The sequence below is a fragment of the Puma concolor genome, chromosome C1, assembly GCF_028749965.1.
Source record: "Puma concolor isolate L17-30 chromosome C1, mPumCon1.1.hap2, whole genome shotgun sequence".
NCBI classification, from domain to species: domain Eukaryota; kingdom Metazoa; phylum Chordata; class Mammalia; order Carnivora; family Felidae; genus Puma; species Puma concolor.
Genome location: NC_141674.1, coordinates 28,047,038 through 28,066,312, shown reverse-complemented (window position 1 = coordinate 28,066,312; position 19,275 = coordinate 28,047,038). Strand labels below are relative to the sequence as shown.

General features: G+C 51.8%; 2 protein-coding genes across 5 annotated transcripts in view; both read left to right on the top strand.

The window, feature by feature from the left end:
- The first annotated feature begins 8,009 nt into the window (after positions 1-8,009).
- Positions 8,010-10,589, top strand: LSM10 (LSM10, U7 small nuclear RNA associated). 3 transcript variants are annotated; one of them, XM_086716480.1, is made up of 3 exons: positions 8,192-8,324; positions 9,178-9,404; positions 9,796-10,589. In XM_086716480.1, exons 2-3 carry the CDS (start codon positions 9,374-9,376, stop codon positions 10,188-10,190), a joined length of 426 nt encoding a protein of 141 aa, XP_086572606.1. In that variant the 5' UTR covers positions 8,192-8,324; positions 9,178-9,373; the 3' UTR covers positions 10,191-10,589. The 3 variants fall into 3 exon arrangements, with proteins under 3 accessions (XP_025790621.1, XP_086572607.1, XP_086572606.1); XM_025934836.2 differs by lacking the exon at positions 9,178-9,404 and having other exon boundaries at positions 8,010-8,324; XM_086716481.1 differs by lacking the exon at positions 9,178-9,404 and having other exon boundaries at positions 8,054-8,194.
- Positions 10,590-16,245: 5,656 nt separating this feature from the next.
- STK40 (serine/threonine kinase 40) overlaps positions 16,246-19,275 on the top strand; it is a 40,028-nt gene continuing 36,998 nt past the window's right edge. Inside the window, exon 1 of one of the 2 annotated variants that reach the window (XM_086716479.1) lies at positions 16,246-16,631. The gene's annotated coding sequence lies outside the window, so the exon portion shown is untranslated. Of the gene's footprint in view, positions 16,632-16,868; positions 17,067-19,275 lie in introns of those variants that run through there. The other variant, XM_086716477.1, reaches the window with a different exon arrangement.

The following is a 19,275-nucleotide window of genomic DNA, read 5'->3' as shown; positions in this document are numbered from 1 at the left end:
TCACTGCCTGAGATCGAGCCAGCCACAGGGACCACTCGGGCCCCTCATGCCATGGCAAGAGTGGAGGCAGACATAGTTCTGGAATGTGAGGGGCAGGGAAGCTGCCTTTAGCCTGCCGAAGGCATAGCTTTTGGGTACAGAAAGATAAATCACTAAATGAACTTAAGTTGCTTCCTACAGATGAAAGTTACACTTCCTTACCTACAGAACCCCCCAGAAGGTTCCTTGGGGAGGAGACGCATATCATGCCACCTGTTAACAGCTTACAAAGAGCCTTCTGTTTTAGCCTCTTTTAAGCACTCTGGCTACCAGTTGGGGCGGCCTGAAGGGGGGACAGATGAAGGGGAAGGCTCTTTCCTGTTCTGGGCCAGGCTCCCACCACACTGCCACAAACCGAAACTCCACGGCCTGCTCCGGGCCTGTCCTGGAGCCTTGGAGGTGGGCCACCAGCTGCTGAGAAGCAGCCACCTCCCTTCACCTATCCCAGAGCCATGCGGATGATTTCAAACGTGTCTGCTTCCTCAATAAATAAACAAGATACAGATCTCTGGTAGGGCAGCCTTGTGATGAGGCAACCTTTGCGTTTCATGTCTCTAGACTCGCACAGCTATTGAGAAAAACAAGTTCACTTGCGTGGTGGTTGAGGACATGCAGAGAAAGCAGGGGAGGCAGGAGGAGGCAAAGAAAACAGAAGACGGGGGTTGATCCGGCAAGAATGTGGACTGAGTACTAGCACTTCATCAGTGTTCATTTAAAACCAGGCCCCGTGTCCGAGGGTATCCTAACACAGTATTCAGTGTGCGTCAGGGGAAGGCGTCCCACGGTCAGAGTCAGGACACTGGGCTATGGCCCCATCCCTGCCTCAAACTCACCATGGCCTCTGGGGCACTCACTCTCCCTGAGCCTCAGTTCCCTCATCTGGAAGAAAGAGAAAGAACTGGTTCACTGGCTTCAAGCTGGCGTTAGTTTACAGATTCCTTGGCCCCTCCCCAGGTAGGAGCTGAAAACTGGAATCTATACATATGCCACCCCCCCCCCCCACTCCATGCTTTGGGGGTAGATCTACTCTCCCAGCTCCTTCTGTGACCGACCTCCTCCCAGCTCAGCTTCAGCCTGTTCCACTCTTGTTCACATAGTGTCGGAATGCCCTACAGATTAGTAAGGCAAAGTTCTAGAAACGTCTTCTGAACAAAAGGTCTTTAATGGCTCCCAGAAGAAAGACGTAAAAAGTTAACAGTGAAGGGGGTAAAAAGGGGTGGGAAAGAGCATTTAGCTCTCAGTTCTAAGAGGAAAGTCACCTCACATGGTCCATGTGAGTATCTAACAATTCTTAAAGGCAAACTCACTTTTTCTAACCCCAGCATGGGAACCAGATCCTGGAGATCCCCAGGTCTAAACAAGGGCACGTTCCTGCGTCCACTTGCACCTGGTTTGTGGCCAGTTTACATCCAGGAGAGAAGCCAAGTTAAGCCATGTGAAACCACAGGAAGAGAAATGCAAATTTTAGAAAATACACCTATTTACCATAGTGCCTAATCATAAAGACCCAAATTGTTTTTTTATTAAATATAATTTTTTGTCAAATTGGTTTCCATACAACACCCGGTGCTCATCCCAACAGGTGCCCTCCTCAATGCCCATCACCCACTTACCCCTCTCCCCCCACCCCCCATCAATCCTCAGTTTGTTCTCAGTATTTAAGAGTCTCTTATGGTTTGCCTCCCTCCCTCTCTATAACTCTTTTTTTCCCCTTCCCCTCCCCCATGGTCTTCTGTTGAGTTTCTCAGGATCCACATATGAGTGAAAACATGGTACCTGTCTTTCTCTGCCTGATTTATTTCACTTAGCATAATACCTTCCAGTTCCATCCACGTTGCTGCAAATGGCCTGATTTCATTCTTTCTCGTTGCCAAGGAGTATTCCATTATAAAGACCCAAATTAAAATCTGAAAACTAATACAACCTTTACTTATCCCTTACTCTCTTTGTTTTAGGTCCTGGGTAACTCCTCTTCAGCTGCCAAATTCCTGGACAGCTGACTGTAGAGGGGGTCAAAGGGAGTGTTTACCAGGGATTGGATTGAGGAAACCCGGTCACAGTTGGATCTTCCCCACATAGCTTTGTGATTCGTGTGAAGTAAATTCTCAGGTCATAACTCACCCCTTTCAAATGAGAATTTCAAAATGCATTCCAATGGCCCATGGATTGTTTGATACTCTGGATTATTGAGTAATGTAACACTCCCCCCACCACACACACACACACACACACACACACACACACACACACATTCTTTTTGTTTCTGGCCTGTGGTGCTTCTGCTGACAAAAATAACATTACCTTCTCTGTTAGTTCCCCGAACCACACAAAACCCTAATTGCATTAGGCCTGGTGAAGCCACACAGCTGGCGTGGGCCCCGATGAGCCGGGAGCAGACCCTGGGCTCCTAAATCCTGGACGTGCACATTTGCCTCAGATCACTCCGCCCTCCTTTGTCTTTACTAAACTCTCTAATTTCCTTTTGAAACACTGGGGCTATTGTTTTTTTCGGGTTTTCACGAAGTCACAGTAGCAGCCAAGGACCTTCGACACGGGTTTTCTGGGTGTCCTAAAGACCTCTCGGCTTCTGTGACAGCTGCTTCCTGTGCCTTCCCTCATCTCTCCTCCCCACTTCAGCGCGTCTTCTATCCGTGCCCTTCTTCCCCTCAGTCACACCCAGCCTCCTTTCTGCACCTCAGACATGGGTCTGAACGGCTGCTGAGGACGCACCCCCAGCCCAACTGCTCCCACCCACACCCTGGGGCTCTGCTTCCCAGGCTGTCCTAGTTCCTCTCTGCTCACTCGCCCGTCCGCACTCCAGGCTTCCTGGCCGGCTCCCCTCCCCTCCTTCCTACATGCTCCCGTCACCACACAGACCCCTTCTCCCCTCCTCCAGGCTCTGCCCGCTCTGCCAGGTGCGATGGCCTTCTCTCCTCCCCATTCCCCTTGGCCTTTGGAAGGCTCTCGGCCCTGCTAAGCTCCATTTGCTTCCCAAAATTCTCTCCCCCTTTGGCCCCGGTGGCTCACATCCTGCTTTGTGCCCACACTTCCCCTCTCTCCCTCGGTGGCTCCTGACGGAGGACTGCCCAGCATGATACAGATGCTGTTGCTGTGGGCATTTTTCAAAGTCTGTCAGAATGGCCAGGTCAATTGCCAGATGACCCCAATTTCACCCTTAGCCTCTCTCCCCGCCCCTCACTCTCCCCTCGCCTCCCCCTCCCCCTGCCCCCTAGACCGCCCCCGCAGCACCCAACCTTCATTCTTTGCCAAGCGTTTGCCTCCTTTTCTTTCCGAGAGGCCATTACTCTCAACTCTTACTATTGACTCACAAATCTCCGTGACCCCTGTCCTCGCCTCGGCTGCAGGTTCACTTTCCCTGAGATCTTCCACATCACCTCACAACTCGGTGTCCCAACACTGACATCTTCGCTTATTTAGTACATTTACTTCACTTTCTTTTTTTTTTTTAATATATTTTTCAATGTTTATCTATTTTTGAGAGAGAGAGAGACAGAGTGCGAGCGGGAGGGGGCAGAGAGAGAGGGAGACCCAGAATCCGAAACAGGCTCCAGGCTCTGAGCTGTCAGCACAGAGCCCGACGCGGGGCTCGAACTCATGGACTGTGAGATCGTGACCTGAGCCGAAGCCAGACACACAACCGACTGAGCCACTCAGGTGCCCCACATTTACTTCCCTTTCAAAAGGCACAGAGAAACTTCTAAAATTAAATATAATACAGAATAGGACAGTTTTCCGTAGAAAAGGACTAGAAGCAATGGGTAGAAGTTACCAAGAACATCTGACCGCGGAGTCTAATGCCTGGCAGCAAAGTGAGCCGCTCGTCACCAGTGCATCTTCTGAGCACCGTAGAGGGGTTTTAGGGCACTGGGTGCTGAGCTGGAGCAGGTGACCTGGGAACTGCCCTCTTGGGATTCTGTGATTCTCCGACAATTGGAAACTGAACCATTAACAGCTCATCTAAAGGGAACACGGGAATTCAAGGCTCCTGAAATGAACTCAATTCAAGTGGGCCCAGCACTAGTCTAGGTTTTGGGTTGCAAAACATTGAAACCAATTCTGGCTACTTAAGTAGAGAAGGAATCGACTTACAGGGCTCTGGGAACTCACAGTTGTCAGGAAGACTGAAGAACCAGGAGAAAATGGCCAGGAAACAAGGGTAAGCAGGCAGCAGAGGAAAGGCCGCTGGCACCAGCAGCAACCCCAAGAATGAGGACTGGACGATGCCTAAATAGTCCATGCTGGTTTGTGTCACTTGCTCCAGATTTAGAACCTGGTAACGCCTGAGTTTAGGTCATCAGCCCATGCCATAGCCAACAAGGATGAGAGACAGTATCTGGCCCTGAAGTCATCTGGAGTGGGAAGCCAAACCCCACTCAAAATGCGTAGCATGCCTGATTTCCCCAACTGTGGGGAAAGGAGTTTAGTGGCTGAGTAGCCAAAAAATGGGATCTCCCCCACAGGGTCATTCCACCATCTCTCTAGATAACCAGAGTTAAAATATAGATCATTGAGGGGTGCCTGTCTGGCTCAGTCAGAAGAGCATAAGACTCTTGATCTCAGGGTCGTGAGGTCGAGCCCCACAATGGGCATAGAGAGTACTAAAAAAATAGACTTAAAAAATTTTTTTTAGTCATCGATTTCTCCTCCTCCCACCCATACTCCAGATCTAATCAGTCTCCAGGGAGTCTTCTTATTCCATTCAGTCTTTAACATTCAGCACTTCTTTCCATTTCAACTGCTGCCATCTTCATCCAGATCCCTATCACCTTCTCACCACATTCATAAAGCTGGTGTTCCTCATGTAACTCTGGTTTGTAATGTGAAGCATTTGGGCCTCCTCAGGCTTTCTCCCTGTCTCAACACCCAGGAGACCAGTAGGGGAGAAAGTAAGATTTACATAAATAAGGGTGCCTGGGTGGCTCAGTCAGTTGGGTGTCTGACTTCGGCTCAGGTCATGATCTCGTGGTTTGTGAGTGCAAGCCCCGCATTGGACTCCGTGCTGACAGCCCAGAGCCTGGAACCTGCTTCGGATTCTCTCCAACACCAACCACCGCCCCCCCCCCCCGGCCAAAATAAACATTAAAAAAAATTGTTTTTAAGATTTACATAAATAAGTATGCAAGTCTGCATACAACAAGCAAACATACAGCAAGCAATACGCTATAGGGCTTAGGAGTGAGACATCACACCCAAACAGGGTTATTGGTGAAGACTTCAGAAAGATATAGCACTTGAACCAGACTTTGAAGTAGGGATTGGATTTAACATCCAAAAACAAACAAGAGAGGATCCCAGGCAGATGGAGCAGGATAGCAAAGGAAGAGGCAAGAGTTCAGGGCTTGTCTGAGTTGCTGAGTGGCTGGGTCTAACTAGAGAGGAAGACAATGGGCCTCAAATTGTAGTGTGCATTGTTGGATGTGCAGATTCCCAAGCTCCACTTCTGATTCTGTGAAACAAAGCATTCCATTAAGGCAAGTTGTCCCCATACCACACTTTAGGAAACACTGGTTGGAGGGTTTGGGTAGAGAACCTGAAAAGAGATCCAGCTGGAAGGTGAGGTGAAATCAAATCAATGTCAGCACTGGAACCTTTATTCTGTTAATTAATCAAAAGTTTTCTTAGCAGGTAAGTAATATCATAACTGTGCTTTGAATCTGTTGGCAAAGATCATGAGACACACAGGCCAGTAAGATGGTTTTCATAATGAATCAAGTGAGAGAAAGAGGGTCTCAACTAGGATGGCGGCAGTCAGAATAAAAATACAAGTGAGGGGTGGGAGACGCACTTCCAAGAATTTGCAGGGATCAGTGACTGACAGGTGTAAGGAATAAAAAAATTATCCAAGTTATCGTATTTATTCGAGGTGGTTGAATGGTTCAAAACTGGTGGTAGCAACCACAGAAATAGAAAAATTCAGGGCAACAACTGATTTGGGAAGAACTTGACAAATTTATCTTGTAGACATGCTGAGTTTCAAGTACCACTATGACATGGGGGCATGAGCAACAGAGAGCTGGAAAATGGAGTTTCATAGAGTGGACTGTGCCCATGATCTAGACAAGAAACTCAGCACATAGTACTAGACAACATGGATAGATGTGACCACGTTGAGGGTGGGGCTGGGAATACAGCCCGAGAGAAAGCACACGTGTTAGGAAGCAGGAGAATGAAATGGGGCTTAAAAAGAGAGGGAGAGAGATGGGAGAATAAACAACCAGAAATCCATAAAACCAAATGATACAATGCCCCCCGTGGGGGAGGGGGGGGCGGAATACCAAGGAAGAGAATGGACAATATAGTCAAGCACTAAGAAGGATCATGAAAGTAAGGACTAAGGAGAGAAAGGTTCTCCTTATAAACCATCAGTAACCCCTGCCAGAGAAGTCAGTGGAGTCTTGGAAGTAAGCCAGATCAGAGTTGAGTGAGAGGAAGACAGAGTAGCGATTCTCAAACTTTTTCGAAGGGTGAAATAAAATTATAGTATTAATTCATTGTAAAAGAACAATAATAGACCCATTAACATATTTTTGTATAAAAATGACTATTTTCGGGGGGGGGGCGCGCTGGGTGGCTCAGCCCTTTAAATGTCAGACTCTTGATTTCAGCTTAGGTCATGTTCTCATGGTTCATGAGATCAAGCCCCACGTCCGGCTCTGTGCTGAAAGCACAGAGCCTGCTTGAGATTCTCTCTCTCTCTCTCTCTCTCTCTCTCCCTCTCTCTTTCTCAAAAATAAATTCATCAATTAAAAATAATTTTCAACTGCATTTTCAAAAAGAAAAAAATTGATGGGAAGAGTCACATTGTGCTGTGTTCTTGCAAATCTCTTTAATGCCTGTTATAACAGAAGTCAGTTAGATTTTCATATGTGCTTCTGCGTTCAGTCCCTTGCAATACGTTGTTTTGCTTGAAGTGCATGCAGGAAATCCAGCCTCACCAAGATAGGAAATTGGACAAAAGATTACACTTAGAGAACCACGGGTGTAGGGGCCTCCTGAGAAGTTCCTTGTGTGGAAGATTAGGAGAACCAAGAGCAGCTTGCATGGAGGAGGAAGGCAGTTTCTATTTTTAGGACGAGAGAGACCAACTGTGATCCTTGGGAGAAGGGGAAGGCTCGTGGGGGAGCTGGAAATCAATGAATGAGAGTGAAGGACTGAAACAAGCCTACACCTTAGGGAGCCAAGTGCTTTCATGTATCAATGAAGGTCAATTCTCCGAGATTGACATCCTTTTTTTTTTTTTCTAATGGGGAAATTAAAGCTTTTACCAAATGACCTCTGAAAAATGTAAATCAGATCATGTCACCCCCACTTTGATACCCCATCAACTGCACTTGTAGAAACTGAGGCACAAAAAGGATAATTAACTTGTGAAAAGTCAGCAGGGAGCAGATTTGAAGCCAGGCACTGCGGCCAGAGCCTACACTCCTAACCGGGAAATCCAACCCCTTACCTTGGCTTACAAAGCCTTAAATGCTGAAGCTCTTGACTTTGTCTCCCACCTCTTGGCATACTACTCTCCTGTCTTACTAGCTTTTCCGTTTTTCCAAATTGGCGAGCGCCATTTCCCCCAGGTCCTTTGCACAAACTGCTCCCTCTAATTGAAGTGCTCCTCTCCTAGTTTTCACAAGGTTGGCTTCTTGTCATTGACCTCAGCTCAAACGTCACCTTCTCAGGACACCCCTGACCTTCCGATAAGAAGCCACCCAGGACTGAAGGACTCTTAGAATTTTCTTGTTTTGTTATGGACGCCCACCCTCAAGTAGTTTTAAGGGTTTCCAGATCAGGGGGCTTGTCTCCTCGGTCACCGCTGTTGTGTCCAGAGCCTGGGAGGAAGCCTCAATGAACATCTGTTGAAAGAATGAATGACTCCCGGAGAGGAGTCACTCCGAAGACGCAGGCCCACAGTCGCCCGTGCGCGAGCACGCCGCCCGCGAGGCGTTCTGGGGATTGTAGTTCCGAGCGCCGCCGCAGTGGCGCGGGCCGGCGCAGGCCGCGCTCTCTATGCTCCGGGAGGACCGAGCGGCCAGGCTGTTGCCATGGCTTCCTAGTCCCGCCGCGGGAGGGAGGCGGCCCCGCCAGGCGCTCGCTAGCTTCGGCAACTAAGCCGACCGGGAAGCGGAAGGAATCCGGCGCGGTGGGTCCCGGACCCCGGGGCGGAGCGCGGGGGCGCCCGGAACCCCGGAGAGCGGCGGGGAGCGGGGGAAGCGCTTCCTTCCCGATTTGCGGAGTAGATTCCATCTCCCCACGCCCACCCCCACTGCTCCGTGAGTAAAGGTTCTTCGCCGTCCCCATTTTCCCGATGGGCCAACAGGCTCGACGAAGCTAAGCGGCTTGCTCGAGGTCGCCCTCCTGGGAAGTGGCAGAGCCCATCCTAAAGCCCAGGACTGCCTCTTTGCAGTCACCGGGCAGCCCTAACCCTCGCTTGGGCGCATTCTGGTGAAGCCTGCGTGGGGGGTCGTTACACACACACCCCCGGCCCAATCCCCCCATCGGTGGTGTGGTCTGGCTTGCCACGCTTGATGCTGTCCTGCACAGCCCGGCTCGGGTTTGAGTGAGGTCGTAAGGAGGAAGTCCCCACCACCTCCCACTCAGGGTCTCAAAAGAGGGGATAGACGAGACAGTCACGTTGATACAACATCAGGGCGTGTTGAAAGCAAAGTACGTTCAGTGAGATTCTGTTAGCCTCATTTAGCCTGTGGTTTCATAGATGTGGAAACAGGTTCAGAGACATGAAGTAACTGCCCTTGGTTTACAGAGTTTGTAGGTGGAGTGAGGATTTCAACCTATTTTTCTCTGCCTTCAAAACCTATGTGTTTTATATGCTGCCATGTTTTTGGTGTTGTTCTTTTTCAATTTACTTAAATGGTGGCTGTATGGTGTAGACCAGTCATTCAGGGAGCACGGGCCCCAGACCAGCAAGTCTCTGTTAACTAAGAACATGTTAAAAATGAACATTCTTGGGCTCCACCTCAGACCTACTAAGTTTGCAAGTTGGGGGGGGGGGGGGAGTCCAGCTTTCTGCGTTTTAACATGTCCTCAGGTGATTCTGATACTCACATTTGAGAACTTCTGGTGATTCATGCAGGGGTTATGATAAAGTGCAGATTCTTTCTGCAGGTCTGGGGACAGACCAGAGATTCTGCATATCCCTAACACGTGCCTGAGTGATGCTGAGAGTTCCGGTCCACAGACCGTATTTTGAGTAGCAAGGGTGTAAACGACATTTAGAGCAGCAGTTCTCAAACTTGGATGCACGTGAGAATTAGTTGGGGAGCTTTGAAAAAGAGGATACCTGGACCCCACCCCTGACCAAATGAATCAGAACCTCTGGGGTGTGGCAGCAGGTAAAAACTCACCAGGTGACTCTAACATGCGGCAAGGTTTGGGGAGTACTGGTGTGGGGTTTGGAGTCAGGCAGTCGTAGATTTGAATCCCAGCACCTCCGCTTATCAACCGTGTGACCTTAGGCAAGTCACTTAACGTCTCTTGGCCATATTTTCCCTGCTTATGAAGTGAGTAGGAGTAATTCTTGGCCTCGCCGGGTAGCGTGAGGCTTCTGTGAGATGTGTAAGGCACCTGGCATCGAAGGGTGTTCCACAGACACAGAAACCGGGGAGGTAGGCAGACTTGCAGAAGTCTGCGCTGGGAATTACGCGTAGGGCCTGTTGGAGGGGAGTTGGCGACTGGGCCCGCTTGCCTGCTACAGCTCCCGTCTGTGTGCTCCTCCTCTCGCAGCCGACAGCCCTCGGTGTGGAAGAATGGCCGTGAGCCACTCGGTGAAGGAGCGGACCATCTCTGAGAACAGCCTGATTATCCTGCTGCAGGGCCTCCAGGGCCAGGTGACCACTGTGGACCTGCGCGACGAGAGCGTGGCCCGCGGACGCATAGACAACGTGGACGCTTTCATGAACATCCGCCTGGCCAATGTCACCTACACGGACCGCTGGGGGCATCAGGTCGAGCTGGATGACCTCTTCGTGACAGGCCGTAACGTCCGTTACGTCCACATCCCGGATGATGTGAACATCACGGCGACCATTGAGCAACAGCTGCAGGCCATCCACCGGGTGCGCAACTTTGGCGGCAAGGGCCAAGGCCGGCGGGAATTTCCCTCCAAAAAGTATAAATGAGCCGGCTCGACAGCAAGCCCCCGTCCCCACTCAAGTTCCCCCGGGGTTCTGCCGAGCCAACCGCCTGCGCCGCCTCCCTGCCCAGAACCCAGAGAGCGCGCAGGGCCAGCCCAGAAACGGGTGTCTCTGAGAGACACCCCTGTCACAGCTGCCTTTCGCAGGGTCCCATCTCCTAGGCCCCCCCTGGGATCCTGTCTCTCTGCCTGTGGCCTTGAGGCAGGGGACATTGATCACCTTGTGATGATTTGCATCAGAATCTGATTTACTGATTTAGGGAATCTGCCAAGTAGTTTCCAACCCTCTCCCGTGAGAGTTACCAAGTGTACTTAGCCTGGGCCACCCCTCAGTGTTCCGGTTTCCCACAGTTGTTTTTCTTTTTCATAAAACTTGGATGCAAACAAGTCCATGCCGCGTGCTTCCTCTGACGTGTGCGGGGCTCCGTCTTGTCCTGCCTAGTAGGGCAGTGGCGCTCACCCTTGCAACAGATTGCAATCACCTGTCCCACCATCAGTTCAGATTTCATTGGTATGGGGTGTAGCTTCTGAGGTGATACTAATAAGCAGCAGGTTTTGAGAATTGTAGGCAAGTGCTTCAGTCTGGCCACATGGAAGGTGGCTTTTTCGGTGCAGATTCCCTGTTGAGGAGGTTGTTCGTCTCATTGCTCTTTCCTGAGGTAGAGAGGTTGAGGGAATCCTGGGCCCTCCCCTCAAGTGTGGCAGCTCAGCCAACAGCAAGAGATCAGGCTCCAGTTCTGAGAGTTTTGGGGTCCTCAGGGAAGAAGGGGTGCTCAGGGGTAGAACCCAAGTCTTTGTTGTAGCTGCCTCGCGGCCATACCAGCATGACCACAGGCAAACGACCATCTCAATAAAAGCGGCTGTGTCCTCATCACATCTCCACAGAGCAGCTGCCGTGTGCCAGGCCCTCTGCTGAACACACATTGTCGAATAAGATTTGGTCCCTTCCAAAGAGGGGCTTACAATCTAGTGGAGGAGGTGGTCCAGAACCACGAGATGAAATCCAGCCTGAGAACCTGCTGCGCTAGAGTCCTGAGTAAGGCAGGGCCTTTGGCCTCAAGATGCTTTCATTTCTTGAGGGGGACTTGAGAGGAGCGTTCACTTGGGCACTAGCAGCCCGAGGGCCCTGCATTCACGTTCTCGCCCAACGTGAATCAAAGTGTCATCCTTGGACCGCCTCATCAGAACCAACTGGGATGTGTCTGGAAAAGCCAGTTTCCTGGCTCCAATCTGGAACCCAGGGATCTGCCTCAGTAACATCCACACAGCCACCCACCATGATTCTTCTGAATACTGTGTATTTCATTGCCTGGAGGTCCCAGAAGTCCCCAAGACTTGACCTTTGCCTTCGGGAGAGAACAGTGGGTCCTAGCAGGGAGAAAACAACTGTTTCCAGGCCCCGCTGACGGCTAGAGTTAAGGGGAGCGATGCCACAGGGTGACTGCTGCTAAGAGAAACCAGAGGGCAGGCACGGAAGGGAGGCCCTCACTGTGGAAATGTCTGTGTACTTGCGGGAAGCGGGGGAGCCACCCCATCTGGAGTAATGAACTGGCAGGGAGTCCCACAGCGGCCCCCATTGCAGACATTTCCCACATGTCTGCAAATGTTTCCAAACTTGAAGAGGGCTCATGCTAGGAGTGTGGCCTGGAGATGAAGGAGAAGTCCAGCTCTTTTAAAGGGTGTGCCGGGACTTCTGCAACCTCGGCAGAGCAAGGAGGAGCCCCCAGGCCAGGGAGGGAAGTGGGAAGGACAGTTGAGAAGAGGGGCTCAGACCGAAGCCCTGTGTCCTCTTTCCAGAAGCATCGTGCGCCAGACCCCAATGGGCCCTCCGTCGTCCCCAGATGAGGTGCTGGAAGGATAGACCAGAAGGAGGGGAAATGGGCCTGCTGAGACACGCTCGTGCTGAGCCCCTGGGATAGAGCACAGCGAAGTCTTTAAGCCCCGAGGATATGGGTCTCCTGGCATCTGGTCCTGGGTTGTCGGGGGGAAGGCTGCCAGAGGTCCAGGAAGGCTGGAGGGAGGGAGGTCAGTGCCCACTGGCCTGTGGCAAGCCGAATTCCCTAACTGCTGCCCACCCTTCGTGCCACAGGTATCGCTAGTGACAGTGCTAGCTGCTGAGGGAACATCAAGACAGACAAGGGTCCTGCCCTCAGGAAGCTGACATTCTAGACGGGGAGACTGACAATAAAAAAAGTAAAAATTCTTACAGTTGTCATGAAGGAACTAAACAGGGTACTTGAGAGAGAACACGGAGGTGGTTTTCTTTTGGAAAGTATGGTCTGAAGAAGCAAAATGTAAACCGAGAAGGAGACTGCCATTTCAAGAGCCAAGGGAAGGCAGAGGAAACTACCAGTGCAAAGGGCCTAGGTGGGAACGCTTGGGGGCTGGGGGCAATAACAGAGCACCACTGTGACTATCGGAGGGGGGAGAGGCAGGTGAGGCTAGAGAGAGGGACGGGGCTGGGGCATGTGATACCAAGCCTTGTGGGTAAGGAGTGTAGCTGGTTCCAGTTTCCCGTGTGTGAGAAGTAGACCTTGAATTTTTCCTAATTCAACGGAGTTCCTGTGTCACCCCATTCAGCCAGAGTGGCAGAAACTTAACTGCGGTCGATTCAAAGTTCTCCTCACTTTCCTTGGAACTGGTCGAAAGTTAGGGCATTTCCTCTTAACGTGCCCAAGGTGGGAAAGGCGGTCTGGTCTGGTACTCATCCAATCACACATCCACTGAGATGTCCTCATTTTCTCCTGGTCCTTTGTCATCAGTCTGCTAAGGCTACCACCAACCCAAAGACCCCTTCAGGAGTCACCCATACCCCTCTCAGCGTTCAGAATTTTATTCTGCTTTTCCCAGGAGATTCTTAGGCCCTTGGGCTAGATAGGCCCTGTTTGCCCAAATGCAGCACACAGCTGTTTCTTCAGAGGGTTTTGTTACTTCCTGGCACTCCCCCCAGGAAAAGAGCACAATTCTTCGTGCTCCCCAGTCCCTGAGACCCAGCTGACACTGTCCAGCTGAAAGCTGAGGAGAAGCTTGTCTCTTCTCAGGGACCACCCTAAGTCTCAAGTCTCCCACATGCCCCTTGCTACAGTTTTCTAAATTTGTACGTGCACAGACATTCTCCCATTCCTCCCTGAAGGCTAGGCTTTCGGAATTCAGAAGCTAAAAATGAGCTCTGCATTCTGTTGCATCCTTTGTTTCCCGAAGCAGTGAAGGCAGAGCAACCTATCTGCGTAAGGAAAGGAAGGGACACCAAGGAAAAGATGAAAAACCCATTTCCAAATGTCTTCCCCTTGGGTTTGTTTTGCTACTCACTGCTTCGGTCTTCATTCAAGCACGTGCAAAGACCAACGTGGGGGGCCCAGCTGACGACTGAGCCCCCAGGAATTCTGAGTGCTCAGGTGGGCTGATGGGTCCCCACCTCGCCCTGCCTTCCTGGAAAGAAGAGTGCAGGGTGGAAGGGTCTCTGTCATTCGGGGGAGGGGACTGCCAGGGTGGGCACACTGCTTGAAGTTCAGATCTCCCTGGGCCCATACAAGTGACAGAGCACCACCGGCTGTCAGCTGGCTGCGACACGAAGAGAGCATCCAGCTCACTGAGTTCCACCCTCAGCTGAAGGGGCCCCGAGGCAGCAGAGGTCCCTTGAGCTCCTGTCAATGTTCCAGAAAGGACCCGGAGAAACAGCACATGGTATGTGAAGGGTGACCAAGCTGGTATGCTGTCTGCTTCGGGCTGGAGTTACCCCGATCACAAGCCCTAGCAGCTGTAAAATGAGGTTATAATCAATAAAAAAGGAAGAAATGACTTGATGTAGGTTTAGAGGAGACAAAATCTTATCAGATATGAGGCTCATGAGGGAAGTTTGATGGCAAGAAGACTGGGAACCACTGACCCAATTCAACTCTGTCATCTTACAGTTTAGGAAACTGAGGCCTGGTTTCCCCAGGGGGAAGGGGAAGGGCTCTCCCCAGGTCTCATGGTGAAGTGAATGGCTGAACGTCAAGATGGCCATCATAAATAGCTACCGCTTGCTGCTGATTGTGGGCCAGGGCCTGGGCTGGGGGCTGCAGGAGGGCAGAGCCGTAGTCTGTTTGGTCCCCCTGGGTCCCTGCCATCTAGCTCAGTGCTCTGCACATAGCAGGCACACCATAAATCTTCGTGAAATGGAAGAGTCCTCTCCTTTCATCATTACAACAACTTTGGAGGTGTATATTAATAGTTTCATTTTACGGATGAGCCAACAGGCCCAGAGAGGTTACGTGACTCGCTCAAGATCGAAGAGCCAGTGACCAACACGGTGGGGATTTGAACCCAAGCCTGTATGACTCACACTCCGTGATCTTGACTACTGCATTACACTGTTCTGCTTCCCACCACTCCCGACATCACACCGATGGCAAAGATAAGCAGTGTCTCTGCTCACCTCAGTGGTGGTCCCCACCGGGTGTGGTGCTGGCATTCAGAACTTGTCATACCCGGGCCCTGGGGCTTGGCCATAAGGAGAAGCCAGAAGCCAGCAGTGAGTAGGGTTCGCTGGGTTACAGAAGCCTGTGGAAACTCCTCAGGGTTGAAGGTTTCTTCCTCTCCTTCTGTGATAGGCAGATCCGCCTATACCTCGTCAAGCAACCATCTCTGCTGTTGTGACAGGCGTCACTTTGTTATGGCAGTACCATCTGCCAGTATGCCCAAAGTTGGAGAGCCAGCAGGCAGCAGGAGAGTATGTCACCGTGTGTGTGTGTGTGTGTGTGTGTGTGTGTGTGTGTGTGTGTGTGAGTGAGAGAGAGAGACAGAGAGAGAGAGAGAGATGTAGCAGTCTCCTCATGTTGGTGGTGTCCTGAAATGAAATATTTTTCATTTCCTCTGGCTGGCACCTTTCATTTCTATTCATTACCTCTCCTCCCCTCTTTTTCTTCCTTCTCCTCCTCTTCTTTGTTAAAATCCTATATTTTGAAGCAACTGAAGGTCTGGGGGGGGTTGGGGGGGGATGGTGGTGTCAGCTCCAAGTGATTCATCTAGCTGATAATTAGAGCCCTGGAAAACCCAAAACTCACTCATTCCTGGCAGTCAGGGCTTCCGGAATCCCTAGGCTTTTCCCTTTGTCAGGCACAGAAGCTGGGGGGCTGTGGCCGGGCCTCTTTGTACCTGACTCAGTCCCGAACTTTACGGAAGCCCTGTAACAGAAGTGAGTGTGAGCACTCTTGCTGGCCAGGTCCCTTGAGAAGCTGTTTCCATACTCCCTGAATCTTCTCAATGATCCTGTAAGGCGTTATCCCTATTTTGACAGTCCGAGAAGGTCAAGGAACTTAACGTGGAGTCACTCAGCTTGTGGGAGATGCAGCAAGGACTCAAATCTAACCCTTTTGGAATCTGCCACACTTGGTTCAAATCACAGCCCTGCCATTATTAGCTATGCGCCTTTGGACAAGTTTCTTTCCCTCTCAGAGCTCTAGCTGCTGCATCTGTAAACAGACTCCCAACACTGATGTCTCTAAAGTGCTGTAACACAGCAGTGGGAGCTGTTTTGATTCCTGCTGTCACTTAGCCCTATCAGTTTAGTGGGCACCAGGCATTTAGAGAGACAAAGAGACGGACAGGAGAAGGCAGCCAGACTCAAGTCACATCACCTCTCATGTCCTGGCACTGCCTGTGTGGAGACGACAAATGCATATCCATGTGCACCTGGCCACACGCCCCTAAGAAAACCCAGCGGTGCACACCGGCTTGGACACATGTGCCCACACATGGATACAGAGTGCCCCAGGAGACAGCTGGAAAGACACCCAGGAGTTAAGACAGTCACATGCGGCCAGCACTCTGGCTCACACCTCTGAGACAAAGGAGTGGGGCCATGGCTGTTGGTGCTGCTGCCACTGAGCCCTTCTAGCTGCTTCTGGGTGCCAGAGGAGGGAAGCCAGGCTCTCAGAGGGCCCCAGTGAGTCACCCGCCTGATGCAATCCCTTTAAAGGGCTCATCTGCTGGTGCAAGAAGCTGATTCATGGAGGGCGTGGTTGCTGGAGGAGGAGGAGAAAGGGACCGAAACTGCAGCAGGAGGGACTGAGGCTAGATAGCTGGAATCGTTAATAGGATCTTTTCACTGTAAACCTCCCTGGTCAAGACTCCAGAGATCTTCAGGCTGAAGCAGGGTTTCTACAAAGGCGAGGGGCCCAGAGGGAAATAAATTGTGAGGGCTGAGACAGGAATTCTGTCATTTTATTGAGCCTAATTCCAGCGCTCTCCGCACAGGGCTCCAGAAAACGAGAAATGGAGATCAAGGAAGAGCCATTTCTCTGACAAATGCACTGCGCTGGCCGATCTTCCAGCTGCGGAAGACTTCTCCAAACCCAGCAGGGCGAGTGTAGGGCACTCGAGGTCCTGCGGAGTCGGGGCGGGGGCGGTGTCTGCGTCCCAGCCTCACCGCAGACGTAGATAAGCGGTAAGTACCGCCCCTTTAGAGTCTCAGTCTCCAGTCGTTTCACAGGTTTCGGCCCAGACCTCACTCTGAGCCAATCGTCAATCGGATTCCGGACTCTTGCCTGAAGGCTTCCGCCCATCTTCAAGATGGCACCCCAATCCGGAGGCCGTGAGAGCGCAGACACAGGCGAGGGGCGGGGTCCGGGGAGAGGGGTGGGGCTGCGGCTCTGGCCCGAGAGGAGGGGGCGGTGCGTCACTTCCGTTGTCAGGTGGCGGCGCCGCAGCCATGGAGGGAGGCGGCGGCGGCGGCGGTGGCGGCTCGGGTGGCTGCGCTGGGAGGCGGCGGTGAGCGGCTCCCACGCCCCCGGCCCGGCCCCGGCTCCCCGGGACGGAGCGCCGAGCAGTCCTGGCTCCGGGCTACGGACTATGGGCGAACAGCGCTGAGCACCGGGGGAAGGTGAGGGCGGGGGTCCCAGAGCGGGGAGCCGGGCGGGGGGTGGGGGTTGGCGCGGCGGGCCTCAGCGGCTGTGGCACGGGGTGACAGCCCGAGGCCGTCCCGGTGCGACAGAAATGGCAACAGTGAACGCCCTCTCCCCTTCTGGGGTCTGCCCTTCCTGGGCGGCGGGGGCGGGGACTGCTGCGCTCGGGGTACCGGGCGGCCTCGGGGAGCCTGGGTCCCGCCGTAGCTCTAGGAGGTGGGCGCTGCCAGCCTTGCCCGGAGTCATTCGGCTAGTTAGTGAGACCACCGACGTTTGAACTCAGCCAGGTCTTCCCCAGGAGACACCCTCTGCTTCTCCATGCTTCCCTCCCGATCCCGAAAGGGACTTGAAAGTTAGAACGAGTCCCCAAGGCGGGCCAGCCAGGGCTTCCTCCAGGAGTCCTCACCCGTCGCTGCTGGGGAAATTTTCGCATCGCGGGAGGCGTTCAGATGCGGGTCAGAGCTACCTGCTTGCCAGTGCTACGTTTGGCCGGCCTTTTCCAAGGAGAGAGCACGCCGCTGTGGTCAGTTTCACCTGCTGTGCCGGGTCTGGCCCGCCCATTCCCACGCGACTCGGCCACACCTTCCAGGCGGTGGGTAAGGGCTTTGGGATTTCCGATGCTACGTTCTCTGCTAACCCCCACTCCCTAGGTTTGATGCCCGTTGGCGGAAGGAAGAGATGACAGCTGCCTTCGGTGGCAGAGTAGACTTTGCTCTGTTTTAAGTCACGGGAGAAACCGGTTGGCTTTGGTTGGTTTTGAGAGCAGTGGGGAAGAAGGTAGTCACTCTGGGCTGGGCACCTTTCCCTCTTGGCTTAGTTTTGCATGAGATAAGGAAGAGCAGAATATGTCATTGTAAAGCCAAAAGAATCCTTGTTTGTAAACAGTGCTTGTGAGCTGTTCCAGCACTCCTTGCTGGCCCTGCTCTGCCAGTGGTTTGTGGAGGTTGCTCTCATTTATTCATTCATTCCCCGCATGACAACAACAGTGTCCTTGCCTAGAGAGGCAAGTACCCTATGGTATAGTGGTGAAGAGTGGGCTTTGGAGCCAGACTTCCTGAGTTCAAATTCTGGCCCTGCAGCTTCTAAACGTGTGTCAGTAGGCATGTGGTATAAGCTGTCTGTGCCTCAGTGACCTCATCTGTAAAATGGGTGATTACCTAGCGCTGTTGTGAAGATTTGAAAAGTTAACACATGTAGGGGCGCTTGGCTGGTTCAGTTGGTGGAGGGTGTGACGCTTGATCTCGGGATCGGGAGTTCAGGCCCCACGTTCAGTGTAGAGATTACTTAAAAATAAAATCTTTAAAAAAATTGGGGCACCTGGGTGGCTCAGTCGGTTAAGCGTCCGACTTCAGCTCAGGTCATGATCTCTCAGTTTGTGGGTTCAAGCCCCACGTCGAGCTCTGTGCTGACAGCTCGAGCCTGGAACCTGTTTCAGATTCTGTGCCTCCCTCTCTCTCTCTCTGCCCCTCCCCCACTCACACATTTTCTCTCTCTCTCTCTCTCTCTCTCTCTCTCTCTGAAAAATGAATAAACCTTAAAAAAAACTTTAAAAAAATTAACACATGTAAAACACACAGAACCATATCTGCCACATGATACATGTTACCTATTATTCTTATTTCAAGAAGCTCATGGTCTGGGTAAGGGAGACTGATCTGTAAACAAGTAGTTAAAATAGGTCTAAAAAAGCTAGTAGCAGCGGGCACAGGGCTGTAGGAGCCCACAAAGATCCTGGGAAGACTTGGCAGAAGTGATGACCCTGGAGCTGTGTCTAGAAGGATGGAGGGCTTAATCAGTGAGAATGAAGGGGTAAGGTGTTCTACTTAGAGAAAGACAAAGGCACGCATAGTTTGGGGTTTTCCTAAATAAAAGCTTTAATTTACTTATTCATTTAAGTAATCTCTACACCCAACGTGGGGTTCAAAGTCACGACCCCGAGATCAAGAGTCACATGCTCTTCAGACCGAGCCAGCCAGGAGCACCTGAGTACACGCATAGTTTACTCCAGAAACCTCAGATTGTTCAGTATGGTGGTATGAAAGTTGACATGGTGCAAAGTAAGGCAGTACAGGCTGACAAGGGAACGCCACGGTAACAAGTTAGGACTTTATGCCAAGGGCAGTGAAAAGGTTTCTAAGCAGAGGAGTGACATGATTGGATCTGTGTTTTAGAGTGATCTCTCTGGAG